Source organism: Aethalodelphis obliquidens, unplaced genomic scaffold (genome assembly GCF_003676395.1).
Source record: "Aethalodelphis obliquidens isolate GAN/ISIS:26980383/991018 unplaced genomic scaffold, ASM367639v1 scaffold23, whole genome shotgun sequence".
NCBI lineage: Eukaryota > Metazoa > Chordata > Mammalia > Artiodactyla > Delphinidae > Aethalodelphis > Aethalodelphis obliquidens.
Genome location: NW_020837967.1, coordinates 3,434,519 through 3,453,543, shown reverse-complemented (window position 1 = coordinate 3,453,543; position 19,025 = coordinate 3,434,519). Strand labels below are relative to the sequence as shown.

The 19,025-nt window shown below is 38.6% G+C and overlaps 1 protein-coding gene across 1 annotated transcript in view; it reads left to right on the top strand.

Moving 5' to 3' along the window:
* The window catches only part of KIN (Kin17 DNA and RNA binding protein), a 37,690-nt gene extending 20,810 nt beyond the window's left edge, over positions 1-16,880 (top strand). The window contains exons 8-13 of the mRNA XM_027121580.1: positions 2,585-2,714; positions 4,880-4,930; positions 9,692-9,760; positions 10,571-10,670; positions 12,149-12,249; positions 15,972-16,880. Coding sequence (XP_026977381.1) covers positions 2,585-2,714; positions 4,880-4,930; positions 9,692-9,760; positions 10,571-10,670; positions 12,149-12,249; positions 15,972-16,034 — 514 coding nt within the window. The 3' untranslated portion in view covers positions 16,035-16,880. The remainder of the gene's footprint in view (positions 1-2,584; positions 2,715-4,879; positions 4,931-9,691; positions 9,761-10,570; positions 10,671-12,148; positions 12,250-15,971) is intronic.
* Positions 16,881-19,025: the final 2,145 nt, after the last annotated feature.

Genomic DNA, 19,025 nt, shown 5'->3' with positions numbered 1-19,025 from the left:
CAGATCTTTTCATCATCCAAAACTGGAACTCTGAGCCCACTAAAAAATAACTCCCCACGACCCGTCCCCTTAGCCCCCGGTTACCTCTGTTCTACTCTTCCGTCTTTATGAATTTGACTACCTCATTTGAGTGGAATCATACCGTGTTTGTCCTTTTATGTCTGGCTTCATTCACTTAGCATAAGCTCTTCGGGGTTTATCCATGTTGTGGCATGGATCAGAATTTCGTTCCTTTTTAATCTGAATAATACCCCACTGTATATATAGACCACAGTTTGTTTATCCATTCATCTGTCAGTGAACATTTGAGTTGTTTTTACCTTTTGGCTCTTGTGATTAATGCTCTTCCGAACATCGGTGTACAGATACCTGTTCAAGTCCCTGCTTTCAATTCCTTTGGGTATTTACCTGGAAGTGGAATTGCTGGAGTGTATGGTAATTCTGTGTTTAACTTTTAAAAGGTTTTCCACAGCAGCTGCAGTATTTTACATTCCCACCAGCAATCACACAAGGGTTCCAGTTTCTCCACATCCTTGCCAGTGCTTGTTATTTTCTGTAATTTTTTATAATAGCAATTCTAATGAGTGTGGGTAGTATTTCATTGTGGTTTTGATTTGCAGTTTCCGAATGATTAGCGATGTTAAGCATCTTTTCATGTGCTTTCTGGCCATTTATAGATCTTTGGAGAATTGTCTATTGTCCATTTTTAAATTGGGTTAAATTTCCAAGCTGAAACAAATACCAAAATATTGAGTAATTTATAGATGTGTTTGACGACTCACTGTTGATAAAATTTGAGGAATCATGGAGAATGTGAGAAGACACAGAAAGCAGAAAAATAAGCAAATGTTTTTTCTAAAAGTGGAGAAAAATCTTCAGAACACAATAGTAGCTAGCTTTTCCTAGTGATTATAGTAGGAAATAGGTGGATTATGAACATGTAAGGAAGAAGTAATTACTAGACCCGAAAATAGCCACGTAATCCTTCTGCTGGGATTATTAGTGCCTATTATATAGACATATTGTGGTTGTTTATGATCTGGAATTATTGCTAAATTCGGTGGATTCCTAGCTCAAAGTACATTTAACTCTAAAGAGTATTTATTTTGAGTAGCACGTTGAAGAGTTTATCTTTAATTGGACTTAATATGTTCACAACCAATGTATATTATTTACAGTTGTCACAAACCTTAGAACTTAAAAATATGACAGAGGATTGAATTATGGGACAAAACCTAGTAAGTGAAATATCGCAAGGGTAAATTTAAAGCCTTCCAGTTAGATGAAGAGAGAATGGCTTCCATGAAGACAGGGTGTGGGAGTCCTGACCTGCAGCCTCCCCATATAAGAAGCAGGGATTTCAGTTGACTGCAGGCTCCACTGGGAGTCCTTACAGTCGTCCGGCTGCTAATAAAGCTAATGCTGCCTTTAAATGTCAAAGGAAAAGGTCCAAAGAGTGGAAAATATTAACTCTACTGTATTTTATATAATCACGCTTTTTTTCTTGTTTCCATGGTAGCTTTGTGCAAATATGTGTTCTTTGTATTTTACAAGTATGACAAATTAAATAATTAGACTGATAATATTCAGTGAGTCAGCAAATATTAATGGAGCATCTATTTTATCTGAGTCACAAGATAGTTACTGCTACTTTACAGGGGGAAAATATATATATATATATATATATATATATATATATATATATATATATATATATGTGGATATATATATTCTCTCCCCTACTGTGAGAGAGGAGTCATATATACAAATGATTATATACCAGGTGGAGTGGGATGCCTGCCCCAAAGTGCTATGGCGGTTCAAAAACAACAAATTCCAAGAAGCCTCATGAAGAATGGATCTTAAAGAAGTTCAACAAACGGAGATAAATGGAGAGACTATTTTAGGTATAAAAGAGGCATGTGCAGATTTGCAAAAGCTTGAAGCACAGGGCATGGCTCAGTCAATAGCAGATTGTTCAGAATGACCAGTATACGTAATAAATCAGGGATGGCATTCTGGGGCCTGTGGTGACAATTTTATGATGACACTCAGAAATGTAGAATGTACACTGACGACGTTAGGCAATTGGGAACGATAAAAAAAATTTTAATTGGATGTTGAGATCTTTGCTTTAAAGAAATAGAACTGATAACAATGTGCTGGACTTCTACCAGCTGTTTTACAAACATCTCACTTAATCCTGCCGGTCGAGCTAGAGTTGGGTCACATTACGACCCCCGTTTATATGTGAGGAAATGAGGCTTAGAAAAGTTAATTGCTCAAGGTCCCAGCAGAAGTAGGATCAAACCCTGGTGGCCCCAACCCTGAAGCCAATGCTGTCACCCGTCACTCAGCCACACTGATAGAGTGGCACTAGCTGAAGGTGGGGGGACAGGAAGGGTTCCATTTTCTCATGGTGCTCCCGGTCCTGTAAGTGATAGACACGCCCTTTGTAGTTTTGACTAATCTGTTGGAAGCTAACCATATAACAGATTTCTTCTGTGTTGTTCCTTTTGCACATTATATAAAGCCTGCGTCTTTGCACAGTTTTTGTTAACAGCACGGTTCCTCTTCCCATCAGTTCTTTGGGACCAAGTGCTCTGAAGACAGTAGGGAACGCAGCATCGGTGAAACGGAAGGAATCTTCCCAGAGCTCAGCTCAGTCAAAAGAAAAGAAGAAGAAGAAATCTGCACTCGATGAAATCATGGAGGTACGCTTTATGAAGTGCTTGTCAACTCTAGCTGTTAGGGGAAGGATGTGATTCCAACCAAGGAAAGTTAAATAGTTTCACCAATTATGAGATTAATATAAAGTGAGAAAAATGTGCTCATACCAGGTTAGGAAAAAAGAGCGTAGGTGTAGTTCCATCTGAATGGGGCTGGAACCTCCTTAGATAGGTTTATTTTCTTGCCTCAAGTGCTGTCTTCAAAACACTCCATGAAATTATGGTCAATAGAGTTAGTTTAGGAGAACCTCAGTGGTAATTGAAGCCAGAAATGAAAGCTCTGCTCACCTTTGGTGGCTTCGTGAAATTGGCATTCTCCATGGATGCCCCCACCAACCTGGGCTCTCCTGTTGCCTCTGACTTCCACTTACCACCTCCTACCCGGGAGAGAAAGCTCTGACATTATTATTTTTTTTTTTTTCGCGGTACGCGGGCCTCTCACTGTTGTGGCCTCTCCCACTGCAGAGCACAGGCTCCAGATGCACAGGCTCAGCGGCCGTGGCTCACGGGCCCAGCCGCTCTGTGGCACGTGGGATCCTCCCGGACCGGGGCATGAACCCGTGTCCCCTGCATCGGCAGGCGGACTCTCAACCACTGCGCCACCAGGGAAGCCCTCTGACATATTTTTAATGTGATTTAACCTGATGGCCAAGTTTATATGATGAATCAGTGAAAACCTATGATTATCTGGATCTAGGGCTATACTTTTGCTCTAAATTTACCTGAAATTCTAGAGCCGTTCTGCAGAAGGTTCTTAATATATTCCTAAATGTTCCTTTCTCCCTTCCAACACATCACCTTCCCTTATCAATAAATTTATGAAATAAGTAGAAAAGGCAAAGAGAAAGAATAAATGGGTACAAGAAGCTAACGTTTTTCCCTGTAACATCATTTCCTCTGGTCTCCTCATTCCTTTTCTTCATTTGTCAAGGGATGGGAGTAACTGTTTGGTCTTCCCTGTTACTGAGTCCTCACACAATGCAGGACAGTTAGAAAAGCTTAAAGTATAATATAACGTGTGTACGCCGTGAGATGTAGTCATTCCATCATTCAGCAGATACTGAGTTGCTGTTACGTGCTGGGCATCATGTGAGGTCCTGCATGTGTAGAGTAGGGAGAAAAACACAGTCCCTGCATGTCATAGAACTTTCACCCTAGTGAAGGAGGCATTCCACGACCAAGTGAACCAGTGGATAAGTAATTACAAAATGCTATGTGCTGAGGAGGTCTGAGGGCAGGGAGTGGGGAGATAGCTTGTTCCCCCACTAGGGCAGGGGAGATCTCTAGCTCAGCATCCAAAGGGAAGATCCAGGTGGCTAGAGCATGGTAAGCACAAGAGTGGTGGCATTTGAGGTTGGAGAGAGAAACAGGGGCAACACCACAGAGGTCTTATAAGCCATTCTGTTTTAATTCAAAGTAAAATGGAAAGCCAGATCTACCTGCTTAGAATATAACCATGCCAAGTTTAGAATATTTTTTTGTTCATATTGGAAAGTTGGAGGAATTAAGATGAGGTTTTGAATCAACCAAAGAGCGTCATTGTTCAGTCCCTTTGAAAGTAGGTACTTAGGGTTAACTGAGCAGTTGAGAAAGAAAAAGGTGTGAGATACAGCCAGGTCAGCTGGTCAGCACGTTTTCCTTTTGTTCACCCTTTCATTTACTTCTCTCCTGGTTGTGTTTTTCTTCCCCTCCATTCACAGCCTTTATTATCCTTATCAAACAGGGAAGCTCCTCTTTGCCATCAATCTGTATACCCAACTATGCTGTGCTGAATTGGTCTGTAAGAGTTATGTTTTTGCCCCCTGAATACATCGCTTGTTTTCCAGCGCATGACAGTCCAGGGGAGGAAGCAGGGATAGGGCAGAGTAATGCTGGCAGGTGGCGTTGCAGTATTGACTCAATAGAGGTTGTTTACGTTTATCTTCTTGGTCAGTTGACTTGCCTATCACTTATTTTCCTAAATCCAGGTTGCTTTTTTTTTCAATCAAAAACTAATTGCAAAAAAAGGTTTGTGTTCATCAGAGATTGCAAATTATATCGATCTTCTGTGAAGTGTGTTTTATGGTGTTCTTTTGCTAAATAGAATGTTATTTGAAATAAACTGAGGATTTTAAAGAGGTAATTTTATGAATGTCTCATGCGTCCTCCAGATTGAAGAGGAGAAGAAAAGAGCTGCCCGAACAGATTACTGGCTCCAGCCTGTACGTATCCCGCTGGGGCTTCTTACTTCTAAATGTGCTTTTAAGCGAATGATTTAAATAGCATTTGGTATAAATGACTAAATTTCTTAAATATCTGTAAATTCTGTAGATAGATTTATAACTTTAATGACTTGTCTTTGCATCTACTCTGTAAGTATTGGTTGTATTGTTATTAGAGGGTTACTTCATGTTCATGGACCAGTAATGTTTCTTGAGTTTAATGCCAAATTTGTGTATGGACACCTTGAATTTAAGCCTGGAATTATTTTCAGTTTTTGCTATAAGAATACCCAGTTAGGTACTTTGTTGTAAAAACAGCTTTTTTTTTTTCTTTAACATCTTTATTGGCGTATAATTGCTTTACAATGGTGTGTTAGTTTCTGCTTTATAACAAGGTGAATCAGCTATACATATACATATATCCCCATATCTCTTCCCTCTTGCGTCTCCCTCCCTCCCTCCAACCCTCCCTATCCCACCCCTCTAGGTGGTCACAAAGCACCGAGCTGATCTCCCTGTGCTATGTGGCTGCTTCCCACTAGCTATCGATTTTACATTTGGTAGTGTATATATGTCCATGCCACTCTCTCACTTTGTCCCAGCTTACCCTTCTTCCTCCCCATGTCCCCAAGTTCATTCTCTAGTAGGTCTGTGTCTTTATTCCCATCCTGCCCCTAGGTTCTTCATAACCAATTTTTTTTTTTAGATTCCATATATATGTGTTAGCATACGGTATTTATTTTTCTCTTTCTGACTTACTTCACTCTGTATGACAGACTCTAGGTCCATCCACCTCACTACAAATAACTCAATTTTGTTTCTTTTTATGGCTGAGTAATATTCCATTATATATATGTGCCACATCTTCTTTACCCATTCATCTGATGATGGACACTTAGGTTGCTTCCATGTCCTGGCTGTTGTAAATAGAGCTGCAATGAACATTGTGGTACATGACTCTTTTTGAATTATGGTTTTCTCAGGGTATATGCCCAGTAGTGGGATTGCTGGGTCATATGGTAGTTCTATTTTTAGTTTTTTTAAGGAACCTCCATACTGTTCTCCATAGTGGCTGTATCAATTTACATACCCACCAACAGTGCAAGAGGGTTCCCTTTTCTAAAAACACGCTTTAATTATATAAGTTCAAGGAAAGGTTTGTTTTTTATTGCTTTTTTATTATTGCTTCTTCTGTCTTTTTTCGTTTTTTCTTAATCTAATTTACTAAAGTCTTTAAAAAAATTTTTTTTATTGAAGGAAAGATTCTTTAAATTCTGTAGTGCTTTCCAGTTTTCAAAAGTTTCACACACATGATTTCATGTAAGCCCATAATAACTTTTTTTCCCTCATCCTTTTATTGCCCCTCTCCACTTCCCTCTCCCCATTGGTAACCACTAATTTGTTCTCTATATTTGTGAGTCTGCTTCTTTTTTGTTGTATTCACTAGTTTGTTGTATTTTTTAGATTCCACATATAAATGATGTCATAGTTTTTATCTTTCTCTGACTTATTTCACTTTATTTCTTGTTCTTTTAAGATAACAATTGCATAATAATTTTTAAACATTTCAGTACGTTAAATATTTTTTATTTATTGCTGCTCAGTTTTGAACTTAACTGGAATATGAAGTTTTCATAAAACCTTCAGGGTATCTTAGTTATCCTTAAGGGAGCTGGCTTGATCAATAACACGAGAGTGAAAAGTAATTATTTGGGTAATTTCTGATTTGAAAATTTCTGATTTATTATTATTATTAATAATGATCTTGAAGATCAAAAAGCATAAAGTTCTAATTTAAATCTTCATAGTTATTCCCTCACTAGCTTAAAAATAATTTTGTTTCCATGTCTTAGTTTATGTTCTTATACAATGGGAAACATTTGCCTGGTGACCACATGAAAGATCATGAAATAAGTTATGTAAAATGAAAATCCTTGCTGTATTAAATAGAAAATAAGTACTTCATAAATCAGACAGAGAAAGACAAATATCATATGATATCGCTTATATGTGGAATCTAAAAAAAAAAAAAAGATACAAATGAGCTTCTTTACAAAACAGAAATAGACCCACTGACATGGAAAACAAACTTATGGTTACCAAAGGGGAAAGGCAGGGGGTAGGGAGGGGATAAATTAGGAGTTTGGGATTATCAGTTACACACTATTATGTATAAAACAGATAACCAACAAGGACCTATGGTATAGCACAGGGAACTATACTCAATATTTTTTAATAACCTATAAGGGAAAAGAATCTGAAAAAGAATAAACATATACATATAACCGAATCAATGTGGTGTACACCTGAAACTAACACAACATTGTAAATCAACTATACTTCAATTAAAAAAAAGAAAAGAAAAACTATTAAAAAAAAAAGTGCTTCATATGAATTATTTCAGTTAATTCTCATATCAGCCCTACAAGGTAATTACTGTTATTATTCCCTTTTGATAGGTGAGACAACTGAGGTATAGATTATTTGAGTAATTCCCCCAAGGTCATTTAGAAAGTGGTGAGCTAGGATTTCCCTGGCAGTCAGATTCACTAGGTTGTACTCTGCCCTAATAAACAGTACTTCCTGGGATGCATTAGTCTCCCTGACTTCCGTCTCTGAGTAGAAGTCTGGGTGAAGATTAGAAAAGGAAGGACCTAGAGAGAGGTAACCATCTATGAATTATTTTGTTTGCTTTCCCTGTCCGAGTAGCTAGCATTTGATATTAATAGTTTCATATATTGTTTATGAAAGTGTAATCAAGAATTTTGCTTAGAGCAGTAGTTCTTAACCAGAGCACAATTCAAAAAACTTTAGACCATTTCTTTCCAAGATATATATGCTTCAATACTACCACTATCCAGTCTTCTGGGGTGAAATGGCTATTTTCACTAACCGCCTAGGTGATTCTCATGTTTAGAATCACCTTTGTTCAGAACCATTGGTTTAAAGGAAAAAGAAAACAAACCAAAAGCAAAAAAAAAAAAAAAAAAAAGCATTTTTAGTTAGTCCAAAAGTTCTCTTCCCAATGACAATACTTTTTTTTTTTAAGATTTTTTTTCTAATGTGGACCATTTTTAAAGTCTTTATTGCACTCCTTACAATATCGCTTCTGTTTTACGCCCTGGTTTTTTGGCCACAAGGCATGTGGGATCTTACTTCCCCAACCAGGAATTGAACCCACACCCCCTGCATTGGAAGGCGAAGTCTTTAACCACCGGACCTCCAGGGAAGTCCCTGCATTGACAATACTTTTAATAAAATTTTATTTTCAGTTTGATAATCTTCTAGTATAGTAAATTATTCAGATTTTCTTCCTAGCTCCTCTTGGAGAATGTTACATTAAAAGTGAAGATCAGGGCTTCCCTGGTGGCGCAGTGGTTGAGAGTCTGCCTGCCGATCGATGCAGGGGACACGGGTTCGTGCCCCGGTCCGGGAAGATCCCACATGCCGCGGAGCGCCTGGGCCCGTGAGCCATGGCTGCTGAGCCTGCGCGTCCGGAGCCTGTGCTCCGCAACGGGAGAGGCCACAACAGTGAGAGGCCCGCGTACCGCAAAAAAAAAAAAAAGGGAAGATCAGCCAACAGTGATCCAGTGACTCAGTGTGTGTCTCATTTTGAAGCGGGCAGTATGTGTGTTAAAATAACCAGCAGCCCACAGAGATGGATTGGAGAGCTTAAGTTTTTAAACTCAGAAAAGAAAGTTTTGACAGATGTGCTATGAGCAAGTGTCAATAGTACAATGAAGTAATGAATTATGTTTAAATTATAAGTGTGTGTACCCTTGAGGGCCTTTGAGAAATTTAGCCCAGAAATCAGAGAAGCTGTTGGTATTATATGGCTTCATTGAGAAAGTCTTAATAGAATACTGGCTTAAGAATAAGAACATTCAAGCCTTCTCTTAAACATATTTTTCTGCTGTTAAATATTCTCCCCCAAAGTCCTTACTAGGTTTTTGTTAATGTAATGTTTAGCCTGGCTTATTGAAGTACTTGTGACCATCTAGTACTTCTGCTGTATCCACTTGAAGTAGCGAATACAGAATTGCTGTAGTGAATCTGGAATTAAGTCAGGTGATTTAATTTTTATCGTCAGCCATTAGCCAATTGAAATCAGGAAAACAATGATAAGGAAGCAAACTCAGAATGCATTAACATGAAATAAACTCAGATTTCTCTCCCGTTGAGAACTAGATGCTCAGAAGAGCGATGCTTTTAGCTGGAGCTAGTCTGGAGGAGTCCAGTCTTACCAAAAATCCAGAGCAACATCGTGAGAAAAGAGCATTGTGGAAAGTGTTGTGCTTTAGCTCAAAGCCTCCATTGCTTGCAGTTCCCAGTGAGACTCCTGCTCTCTTGAGTTTTTTTGTCAGCGGTGAATGTCAACATATAACATCCTTGGCATTTTTTCTTCCTTGAATGGAGAGAAAGAAAGAAGCTCTCTATGAAAGACCTGGATTAATAGAGTTGAGATTGGTGGATGAAAGTCCTAGATTTCAGGAAACCTTCACTATGGAAATCAGCCATGAGATACGCGTTTTTTCCTCTTGGTAACCAACTGTGTTGAATAAAAAGAGACAGAAGGAATGAAAGATTACTAAGGAAATGTTCTGCCATCGTTGGGAAGACTTCCATCTCCAAAATGTCTTATTTAGCAAAGCAGTTAACATTTTACTATGATTTTTGGTGAAAATGTTTAAAATGAAGGATCAAAAGAGGAAAGATAATTTATATCATTCCTTCCATCTTTATTTTTTTCTTATTTTCCAGGAAATTGTAGTGAAAATTATAACCAAAAAACTTGGAGAGAAATATCATAAGAAAAAGGGGATTGTTAAGGTAAGAACATGAAGTTATGATGGAATTTGGTGAAGGAGCTGGCGTGTGGCTGAGTAAAGCCATCTTGATACTCCTTAAAAATCAAGTCCTAGTAACAGAAGCAGTGTGTCTAAGGTTCTCGATGGTTCCATGAAAGGAAGGCTGACTTCCCAACAGTTGGAGAAATATTTCATTTCCAACCATAGTTTATACTTAACTTTGGTCGGCTTTCTTACTAGAGCAAATGGTATGTATGAAATCCCATCGGCACCTCTTAAAAAATTCAGTGAGCGCACCTTGCTAGTAAGTAAGGTACATTCCCTTTGTTAATGACGGGCAATGTAATAGTGCCCCAGAGTTCCAAGGAGGACTTCCTTGTGGTTTGCCTGAGAGACTTATCTTTTGATTGCTCTAGGATTTTAAAATTTAAAAAAAATCAATGCTCCAGTCTTTTTCTTTCTTGTGCTTTTCCTGAGTATAGTTTCATGCTAGCACCCACCCTTGTGCATGCATAAGTTGCCCTCCTACTGTACTTGAAATGACACAGAATTATCCCTCTCATTGTATTTCTTAAAGTCTTATTCTAAGGTCACCATCCTCTTCTTTCCAGATGAAAACCTTAACTAAGCTTTGAATTGAATTCTTTAAGAACCATAGCCTGAGGTCATATATGGCATCTAGAAAATAAGCTCCATTGATACAAGGAGTTACTCTTAAAACAAGTTACTCTTACCTTTTGGTTAGAATTTCATTGTTTACATTTATTTCTGTCCTTTGGACTTTGTGTTCACATGTCTCTTCTGTTATAAAAGTGTTGGTTTTACATGGCAGGAAGTAATTGACAATTACACCGCTGTGGTGAAGATGATTGATTCTGGAGACAAGCTGAAACTTGACCAGACTCATTTAGAAACAGTAATTCCAGCACCAGGTAAATCTTTTTGCAGACCATTTAATATACCATCGAAATAAGTGATTCCATTCTTTAAAACCTTAGTTTTTGACGTTACTTGATAGTTCTGGGTATGAGTTTCCTTTTTAGAAACATATAACTGCCAATATAACTGATCCCAGTTTGACTTGGTGAGGTGGTAGTTTACCAGTCCTCTGAGAAAGCTATTTCGTGGCATAAATAAATTTTCCCTTTCTAGAATCTTTGTTTTCTTTCCAGAAGCAAATCACAGACATATCTGGATAAAATCAATCATATTAGGATTATTATTAATATACTTGTTTAGCTATTTGAGATGGTAAAGTAAAAGTCAGTATTATTTTGCATTTTCTTTTCCTTAATTGTCTTACGCATATCTAGTATAAATGCTTCTGTAGTTAGGTTGTTTGCCTCTGACCCAGACTCTTCATGGTGGTATCATTGCTGGCACAGTGATAATGTTAGTCTGTAAAACTTCTGTTTATCAGATCCTATATTCTTTCTCCATAAAATAAAATTCATTTTATGGATTAGAAATTGTGGACTTTTTTTTCAGCTTCAGTAAGATGTAATTAACATAAACTGCATCTGTATAAAGTATACAATTTGATGTTTTCAACACATGCATACTCCCGTGAAAACCACCCTTACAATCAAGTTAGCAAATGTGTCCATCACCCCGCAAAGTTTCCTCCGTTTCCTTTATAGTCCTTCGCTCCCTGCTGTCTCCCCCGTCCCCCACGCAACCACCAGTCTGCCTTCTGTGACTATAGATTAGCTCATAGTTTTCTACAATTTTATATAAATAAAATCATACCACGTGTCCTGTGTTTCTGTCTGGCTTCTTTCACTAAGTACATCATTGTGGATTCATTCACGTTGTTGTGTGCATCTATACTTGATTCCTTTTTATTGCCAAGTATTTCATTATGTGGATGTGCCAGATTCTTTATCCAGTCACCTACTGATGGACATTGGGGTTGTTTACAGCTCTTGGCCATTACAAACAAACCAGCTATATGAGCATTCACATACAGATCTTTGTATGGATATATGATTTCTGTTCAGAAAATTCTTAGAGATAGAATGGCTCAACCAAACAGCAGGCATATATTTACGCTTTTATGAAACTAGCAACCATCTTATGATCTTAAAAAGAGAGAAATTAAAAGTAAGCTGAATTTTTTCTGATTACTTCTGGGCTCTGGACATCTCTTCCAAGAACCTTATACTCCTTGGTATAAAATTAAAACATCCCTTGACAAATAGGTAGAAAAAATGAGTCTTGTAATGTTACAGTAATCAAAGTATCTACAGACTGTACTGTAGCATCATACAGATATTAAGTGGTTAAGAACATCTAAGAGAAGAGTTTTGTTTTCTACTATGTTGATTCAGTGTAATTGCATTTGGCTGTAAGAAAGTAGAAGAAAGTGGCCATTTTCTTTGTATTAAGTGTTAACCCTTTTCTGTTACAGGAAAAAGAATTCTCGTTTTAAATGGAGGCTACAGAGGAAATGAAGGTACCCTAGAATCCATCAATGAGAAGACTTTTTCAGCTACTATAGTCATTGAAACCGTAAGTATAGTTTACACAAAGACGGAAATTTCAAAATGCTTTTAAAATGTGCTATGGTTTTTTTTCATCGGATTGGTGTTTTAAGTTTGGGTTTTCTGTTTGCCTTGTCTCCTATTTGGAAATCTATAAGCTTATTTTCTCTAATGACTGACATTACTAAAGCATTTTATTTTCTGATTACAAAAGAAATTCCTTATGTGTCTTAATCTGTTCAGGCTGCTATAACAAAATACCGTAGACTGGGGTGGCTTTAGAAACAACAGAAATCTATTTCTCACGTTTGTGGAGGCTGGAAGTCCAAGATCAAGGCACAGGCAGATTCGATGTCTGCTGAAGGCCTGTTTCCTGGTTAATGTGTCCTCACATGGTGGGAGGGGAAAGGGAGCTCTCTGGGATCCCTTTTTAAGGGCACTAATGCATTCTCAGGGGCTCTGCCCTCATGACCTAATCACTTCCCAAAGACCCCACTTCCTAATACCATCACATTTTGAATGTACTGAATGAATTTTGACAGGGACACAAACATTCAGTCTCTAGCAGCACTCTTAGATAAAAGCTGAAAAATACAATTTAATATAAATAATTTTTAAAATTGCCCGTAAACCTCCAGGCAAATGATAACCTCCATTAATATTTTGGTCTGTTTTTTTTCAGTCTTTCTATTTTATAACATTGTATATATTACACATAGTTTTGTATCCCAGTTTTTTCCCCCCACATCTAACATAAAACTCAATCTGCCGTAGTGTGATTAGTGGGGAATATATAATCAGAGTTAATGGGGGAAAAGGCACAGAGATCAATAATATTTTTTAATGTCCTTCTTTCTTTCATAAAGGATTTAAGGTAGAAGAGATCAATAAATAGATTTTAAGAAGTCTGACATTTAAGTAAAATTGTTCGTTGATTTAGAACTGATGGTCCACTGACAGGTCTGCGCATGAGGCTGAGTGAGACCTGAGCTGTCTTCAGAAGGAAGGGTCTGAAACATGTTTTTTCCTAACTGCCTAATTCTTTTTAGATCCCTGCGCTACCGCACCGTGTATCTTTATCTCTAAACGAGAAGCTTTTTCATCTCCACTACAGGAAGTTTTAGTGTTTGGGGGAATAATCAACTTCCTGAAGAGTTTGATGAAAGTTTTGGGCTCTCTGCAAGAAACTGCACATAAACTGCCAAATTTTATGTGTTCCCTTTAAGGAGTTCTCAGGTCCCCTGAGCCCAGCTATGAACTGGTTTGAGAACATGTGTCTCAGGAAAGCTTTCTAGAAAAACCATTTAGGTTCTTATTTGAAAGAAATCACATTTCAGTAAATTAAGCATTTTTTCCCTGTCCTTGAAAATACTAACCTAATCACCAATGAACATAAACTCTAAGGGGAAAAGAAGGAACAGGGAATGTCACCTGTCAGTAGGGAATTTATTAATCTGACTACATGAACAGATTGAAGTTCTTTTTTAAATCAGTTTTTTTTTTTCTGATTCAATCAGCATAAGATTGTGGAAACTCTCGTATTTCCTTGGCAGGTTGAATCTCCTCCACTTTCTAGTTTCCTAATACTATCCAACTTAGACCCCGCTTCACGTTTTCATCTAAGGGAAACAGAAAGACTCAGTACTGTTGAGGATATTCTAGGTTCTGTCCACACCTTTGGTTTCCAGTCTGTATGATTTTCGAGAGCTGCTTTCTTCCCGGCCTTGCTGTGAACCCACAGCTCCATCTTCCCCTCTAATGCTTTCATCGCTCTCAGAGCCGGATGGAGATAGAACCTCGGAGGTGATCCGCAGGGAAAGCCTTTCTGGTTGATTGCAAAGCAGCGTGTACTCTTGGGGGAGGAAACCCACATGCAAATTTTTTGGTTTTTTCTTCTTCTTTTGCAGCCTGCCTCCATTAAAAATATCTGTGCTGGTTTGTGCATGTCGGTCAGCTTGTCTCTACGTCCGCATGTTTTCTCCAAGTCAATGCCCTGAAAAACATGAACTTTTCGAGTGGTTTCTCCTATTTTTATTATTTCTGGCATCTTAAATTTTAGTATCAGTATCATAAGATTTGGAATTTACACATTTATTAAGCAGATTTTTTAAATAGCTCACAAATTGTTCAAAACCAGCCCCAACTTTTTAGATACTTGCCTAGTTAACCCAAGTCTGGCCCCCTTCTTTATCCCTTGCTTGGCCTTCTTATCACAGAAGTGTGATTGACCTTTGACCTTTAAACCTGATGATGTCAAACTGGGTCATGCTTTATCTGGGAACTTATTTCCTTTATATGTAATCATTATAGTACATTAAAAGAAAGACATTTTAAAAGCATTTTTTAAAGGAAGGTAAAAAATGTTAAAATCTCAGCCCAGGGTTAGAGTCATCATCATCATTTTATATTTTGCAGCAGAGAGGACCAACTTTTAAATTTTAACTGAAAGATTTAATAAGAGTTAAGAATTATTGAGCTTGGGCTTCCCTGGTGGCGCAGTGGTTGAGAGCCCGCCTGCTGATGCAGGGGACACGGGTTTGTGCCCCGGTCCAGGAAGATCCCTCATGCCGCGGAGCGGCTGGGCCCGTGAGCCATGGCCGCTGAGCCTGCACATCCGGAGCCTGTGCTCCGCAACGGGAGAGGCCACAACAGTGAGAGGCCCGCGTACCGCAAAAAAAAAAAAAAAAAAAAGAATTATTGAGCTCATATGCGTATTATGTTCCAGATGTTATTCTGAGCACTTTATATGTGCTAACTCATTTATATTTCTCAACAAGCCAGTAATGTAGGGTACTGTTACTGTTCCCCACTAGGGGATAATGGGGCACTGAGGGGTTATGTCACCTGCTGAGGGTGGGGTTTGAACTTGGGCAGTCTGGGTCCAGAGCCCATATTCTTAGCCTCTGTGTTCCCAGGCTGTATCAGCTTTTATGACAGGTATCATCTTTCATTAATCCAGTTTTCTTTCCCCTTTCCCTTTTTGTTGGATATGAAGGGAACAAGAAAATATATTTCAGGTTGGTCTCATTTTCTGTAATAAGACCAGCCTGTCACAGCTAAACTAGACAAATATCTTTGAGTATGAGGATTTGTATTGCTTAAAATAATATTTGTTATTTAAAAAAAAAAACCCGACTGATAATGGCACAAACATGATAGACATTAACTTCTCATTTTGAAGTCCAGAACAGGTCTTCTGAATCAGGGAATGGCTCTTTTCTTAGGGGTGATTTGTGAGCCCAGGGTCCTTCTGACTTGTGGCTCTACCACCTTCAACCGGGGTTTTGACAGCTGCCGTGTCCGTGTGCTTCAGGCAGGCCGCGGGGAGCGTGACGGGTTGCCTGTGGAGGGGAGCATGGCCTGGGCCTGGAAGTGCCCCACGTCACTTCTGTTCCCTTCCTTGGGCCAGAGCTCCATCTCATGGCATACCTGACCACAGGAGGAGCCAGGAAGTGTGACTTGCTCCAGGAAGCAGAGGAGATACTGACCAGCTAGCCAGTCTCTGCCACAGGGTCTAGAGGTAACACATGCCACATAGCACTGAAGAAAATACGGCCAGTTCTTGATGAGGTTGCCGTGGAATGCTTTAGAATACTTGTAAAATTCACAGATGTGTAGAGCTGTTAGGTACCTTAGTGGTGTCTTAGGGATGTGAAAAAGGCAAAGTTGGATCCAGAAGTGTGTGTCCTTTTCTTGTCTTATAAGTACATGTGTGTTCTTAACCTCTTCTTCAATTATTTTAATTTGTAGGGCCCTTTAAAAGGACGCAGAGTTGAAGGAATTCAATACGAAGACATTTCTAAACTTGCCTGAGTTTGATAACTTGTTAACAGCACATTAAAATCTTAAAGCATCAAATTGGTGTTCACAAAGGCATTACAAGACTCTACTGTGTTAGGGTGTTTCTTTTGTATAAAACAAATGGATTTATTTAAATATTACTGTATAGTTGTTTAGCTAAGCTTACAGAAAAATCTAGTTATGTCTCATGAAGTATCAAAATTGTGTAATTTTGTCTTTGTTATTTTTATTTCCTTTGTAATATTTCCTTGATGATTTTTTATCTTCATTAAAAGAACATTATTGTAAAGTGTTTTATATAGGACAATTTAGAATCGTATAGTTAGAGGAAATCCTTCATATACTCTAAATTTCTATTTTCATCAGTAAAGTTGAACTGTAAATATTATTACATTTTAAAGAGTCAAACTATAAATAGAATAGCAGCTTTATTGAGATATAATTCACACACACCATACAATTTCACCCATTTAAAGTGGACATTTCAGTGGTATTTAGAATATTTACAAAGTTGTACAAGCACCACCACTATCTAATTTGAAACATTTTCATCACCCCCGAAAGTAACCCTGTATCCATAGTCACTCCTAACCTCCCCTCTCTCCCCAGCCCCTGGCAACTACTAACCTACTTTCCATCTCTGTGTATTTGCCTGTTTTGGACATTTCATATAAATGGAATCATACGATATGCGATCTTTTATGACCAGCTTCTTTCACACAGCATAATGTTTTCAAGGGTTATCCACGTTGTAGCACGGATCACTATCTCATTCCTTTTCATTGAACAATTATCCATCATATGGGTATACCGCATTTTTAAAAAACTATTCATCAGTTGCTGGATTTGGGTTGTTTCCGCTTTGAGGCAATTATGAATAATGCTGCTGTGAACATTCGTGTACAAGATTTTGTGTGAACGTACGTTTTCAGATCCTAGGATTGGAGTCAGTCATACTGTAACTCACTCATGTTATACCATGTTTAACATTTGAAGAGCTGCCAGGCCGTGTTCCAAAGTGGCTACACCATTTTACAATCCCACCAGCAATGGTGAGCTGTCCATTTTTAAATAAGTAGGGCAGCATATTATGAAGGGATACAAAAGACAGGAAACCCACCTCACAGTTGCTTATGGGAAAAAAAAAAAAAAAGGAAGTTTATAGTTCATATAACTGCGAAGGAGCAGACCCTTGATTCAAGTGAGATTCAGGGTGCAAGCAGTCCAGATTCAGGGCTGGGCCCCTGTCATCTCTGGCTTCTGTGTTGGGTTCATTCAAGGTACTTTTCAAAACAGCAAGATGACTGCCAGCATCTCCAGCCTCCAGGTTTACATCTTACCCTTCTGTCACAGTTCCAGCAAAAAACCTGGGATTGAGTCTTATGGATCCACACCGGGACAGATCATTCCAAGTAAAAGGATTGGAATACTACCGACTGGCCAGACTTGGATTGTATTCCAACCCATGGGCCATCCCTCTGGAACCCCACCCTTAGGGGAGGGGTGATAAATCTGTTATCAGAAGGTGGGAGAATATTTGCTGGTGAACAGAGACAGAGGAGGCAGCGAAAGAAATAGTAATGGGATGATGTCCGTAGCTTTACAGAAAATGTTATGGGATGAATTAAAGCATTTCCGAAATAGCTGGACAGCATCGTACTGGGGAAAGGAGCTGGGTTTTGGAGTTGGGCAGACTTTAGGTTGAATTTTGGCTGTTCTATTCACTAGCTAAGTCATCTCAGGAAAGTTAATGTTCTCGAATTTCAATGCTTTTAATGTATAAATTGTCAAAAATAGTGTGTCCCGGCAGGGTTGTTGTGAGAACTACAGAAAATGCATATGGAGTGTCAGACGTAAAGCCCAGCACTTAGTAGGTGTTTGATAAACGGAAGTGAGCATAGTGTCAGTAAATGGGGGCGAGCGTTTGTGACCTGAGGAATTTCCATAAGGGGAATGGTTCTCCCTGATTATAGTGGAGAAATAAAACATGACAAATTTCATAGGCCTCCCCCAAATCTGTAAGTTTGGAATCAACTCAGTGGTTTTCTTCTTAGAAAACCATGTTTCATCCCTACCGCCCACGTTTCTTTTCTCCAGCATCTTCCTGAAATTGTCACAGGATAAAATAAAGTAGTATTATTGAAGGTGAACTTAATTGAAAAAAGTCTGAAGCACAAAAATATGATGCTAGACTGTAGAACCTTTTTTCCTGTAAGTTTTTAGAGGCCAATATGGTTATGTTAAGCAGAGTGACTGCAGACACCTAAAATCAAGTTTTATGTAGACTTTTTTCTCTATTTTCTTTTCTTTCTTTATTTTTATTTTTTTGGCCGAGCCACATGGCTTGCAGGATCTTAGTTCCCCAACCAGGGATTGAATGGATATATGTTCTGCAGTAGAAGTATGTTCTGCAGTAGAAGCGCAGAGTCCTAACCACTGGATCGCCAGGGAATTCCCTGACTATTTTTTTCTTTTTAAAGCATCGTAAGCTATTCTTTTTTTTAAAAAAAAAAAAAAAAAAAAAGACTTTATTTTTTTGAGCAATTTTAAGTTCACAGCAAAATTAAGCAGAACGTGTAGAGATTTCCCATGTGCCCCCTGCCCTCCAAGCCACAGCCTCCCTACCATCAGCACCCCACCAGATGGTGCATCTGTTATAACTGATGACCCTGCATGGACATGTCATCCTCACCAAGCATCCGTAGCTGACGTCAGGGTTCACTCTTGGGATTGTACATTCTATGGGCTTGGTCTAATTTATAATGAAATACATTCACCATTATGGTATCGTGCAAAATAGGTTCCTCAGTCTAAACATCCACCTGCTCATCCCCCCTCCCCTGCCTGCCTCCATCAACCAGTGATCTTTTTACTGTCTACATAGTTTCGCCTTCCCCAGAATGTCTGGTAGTTGGACTCATACAGTATGTAGCCTTTTCAGACTGACTTCTTTTACTGGGTAATATGCATTTGTTTCCTCCACGCGTCTTCTCGTGGCTTGAT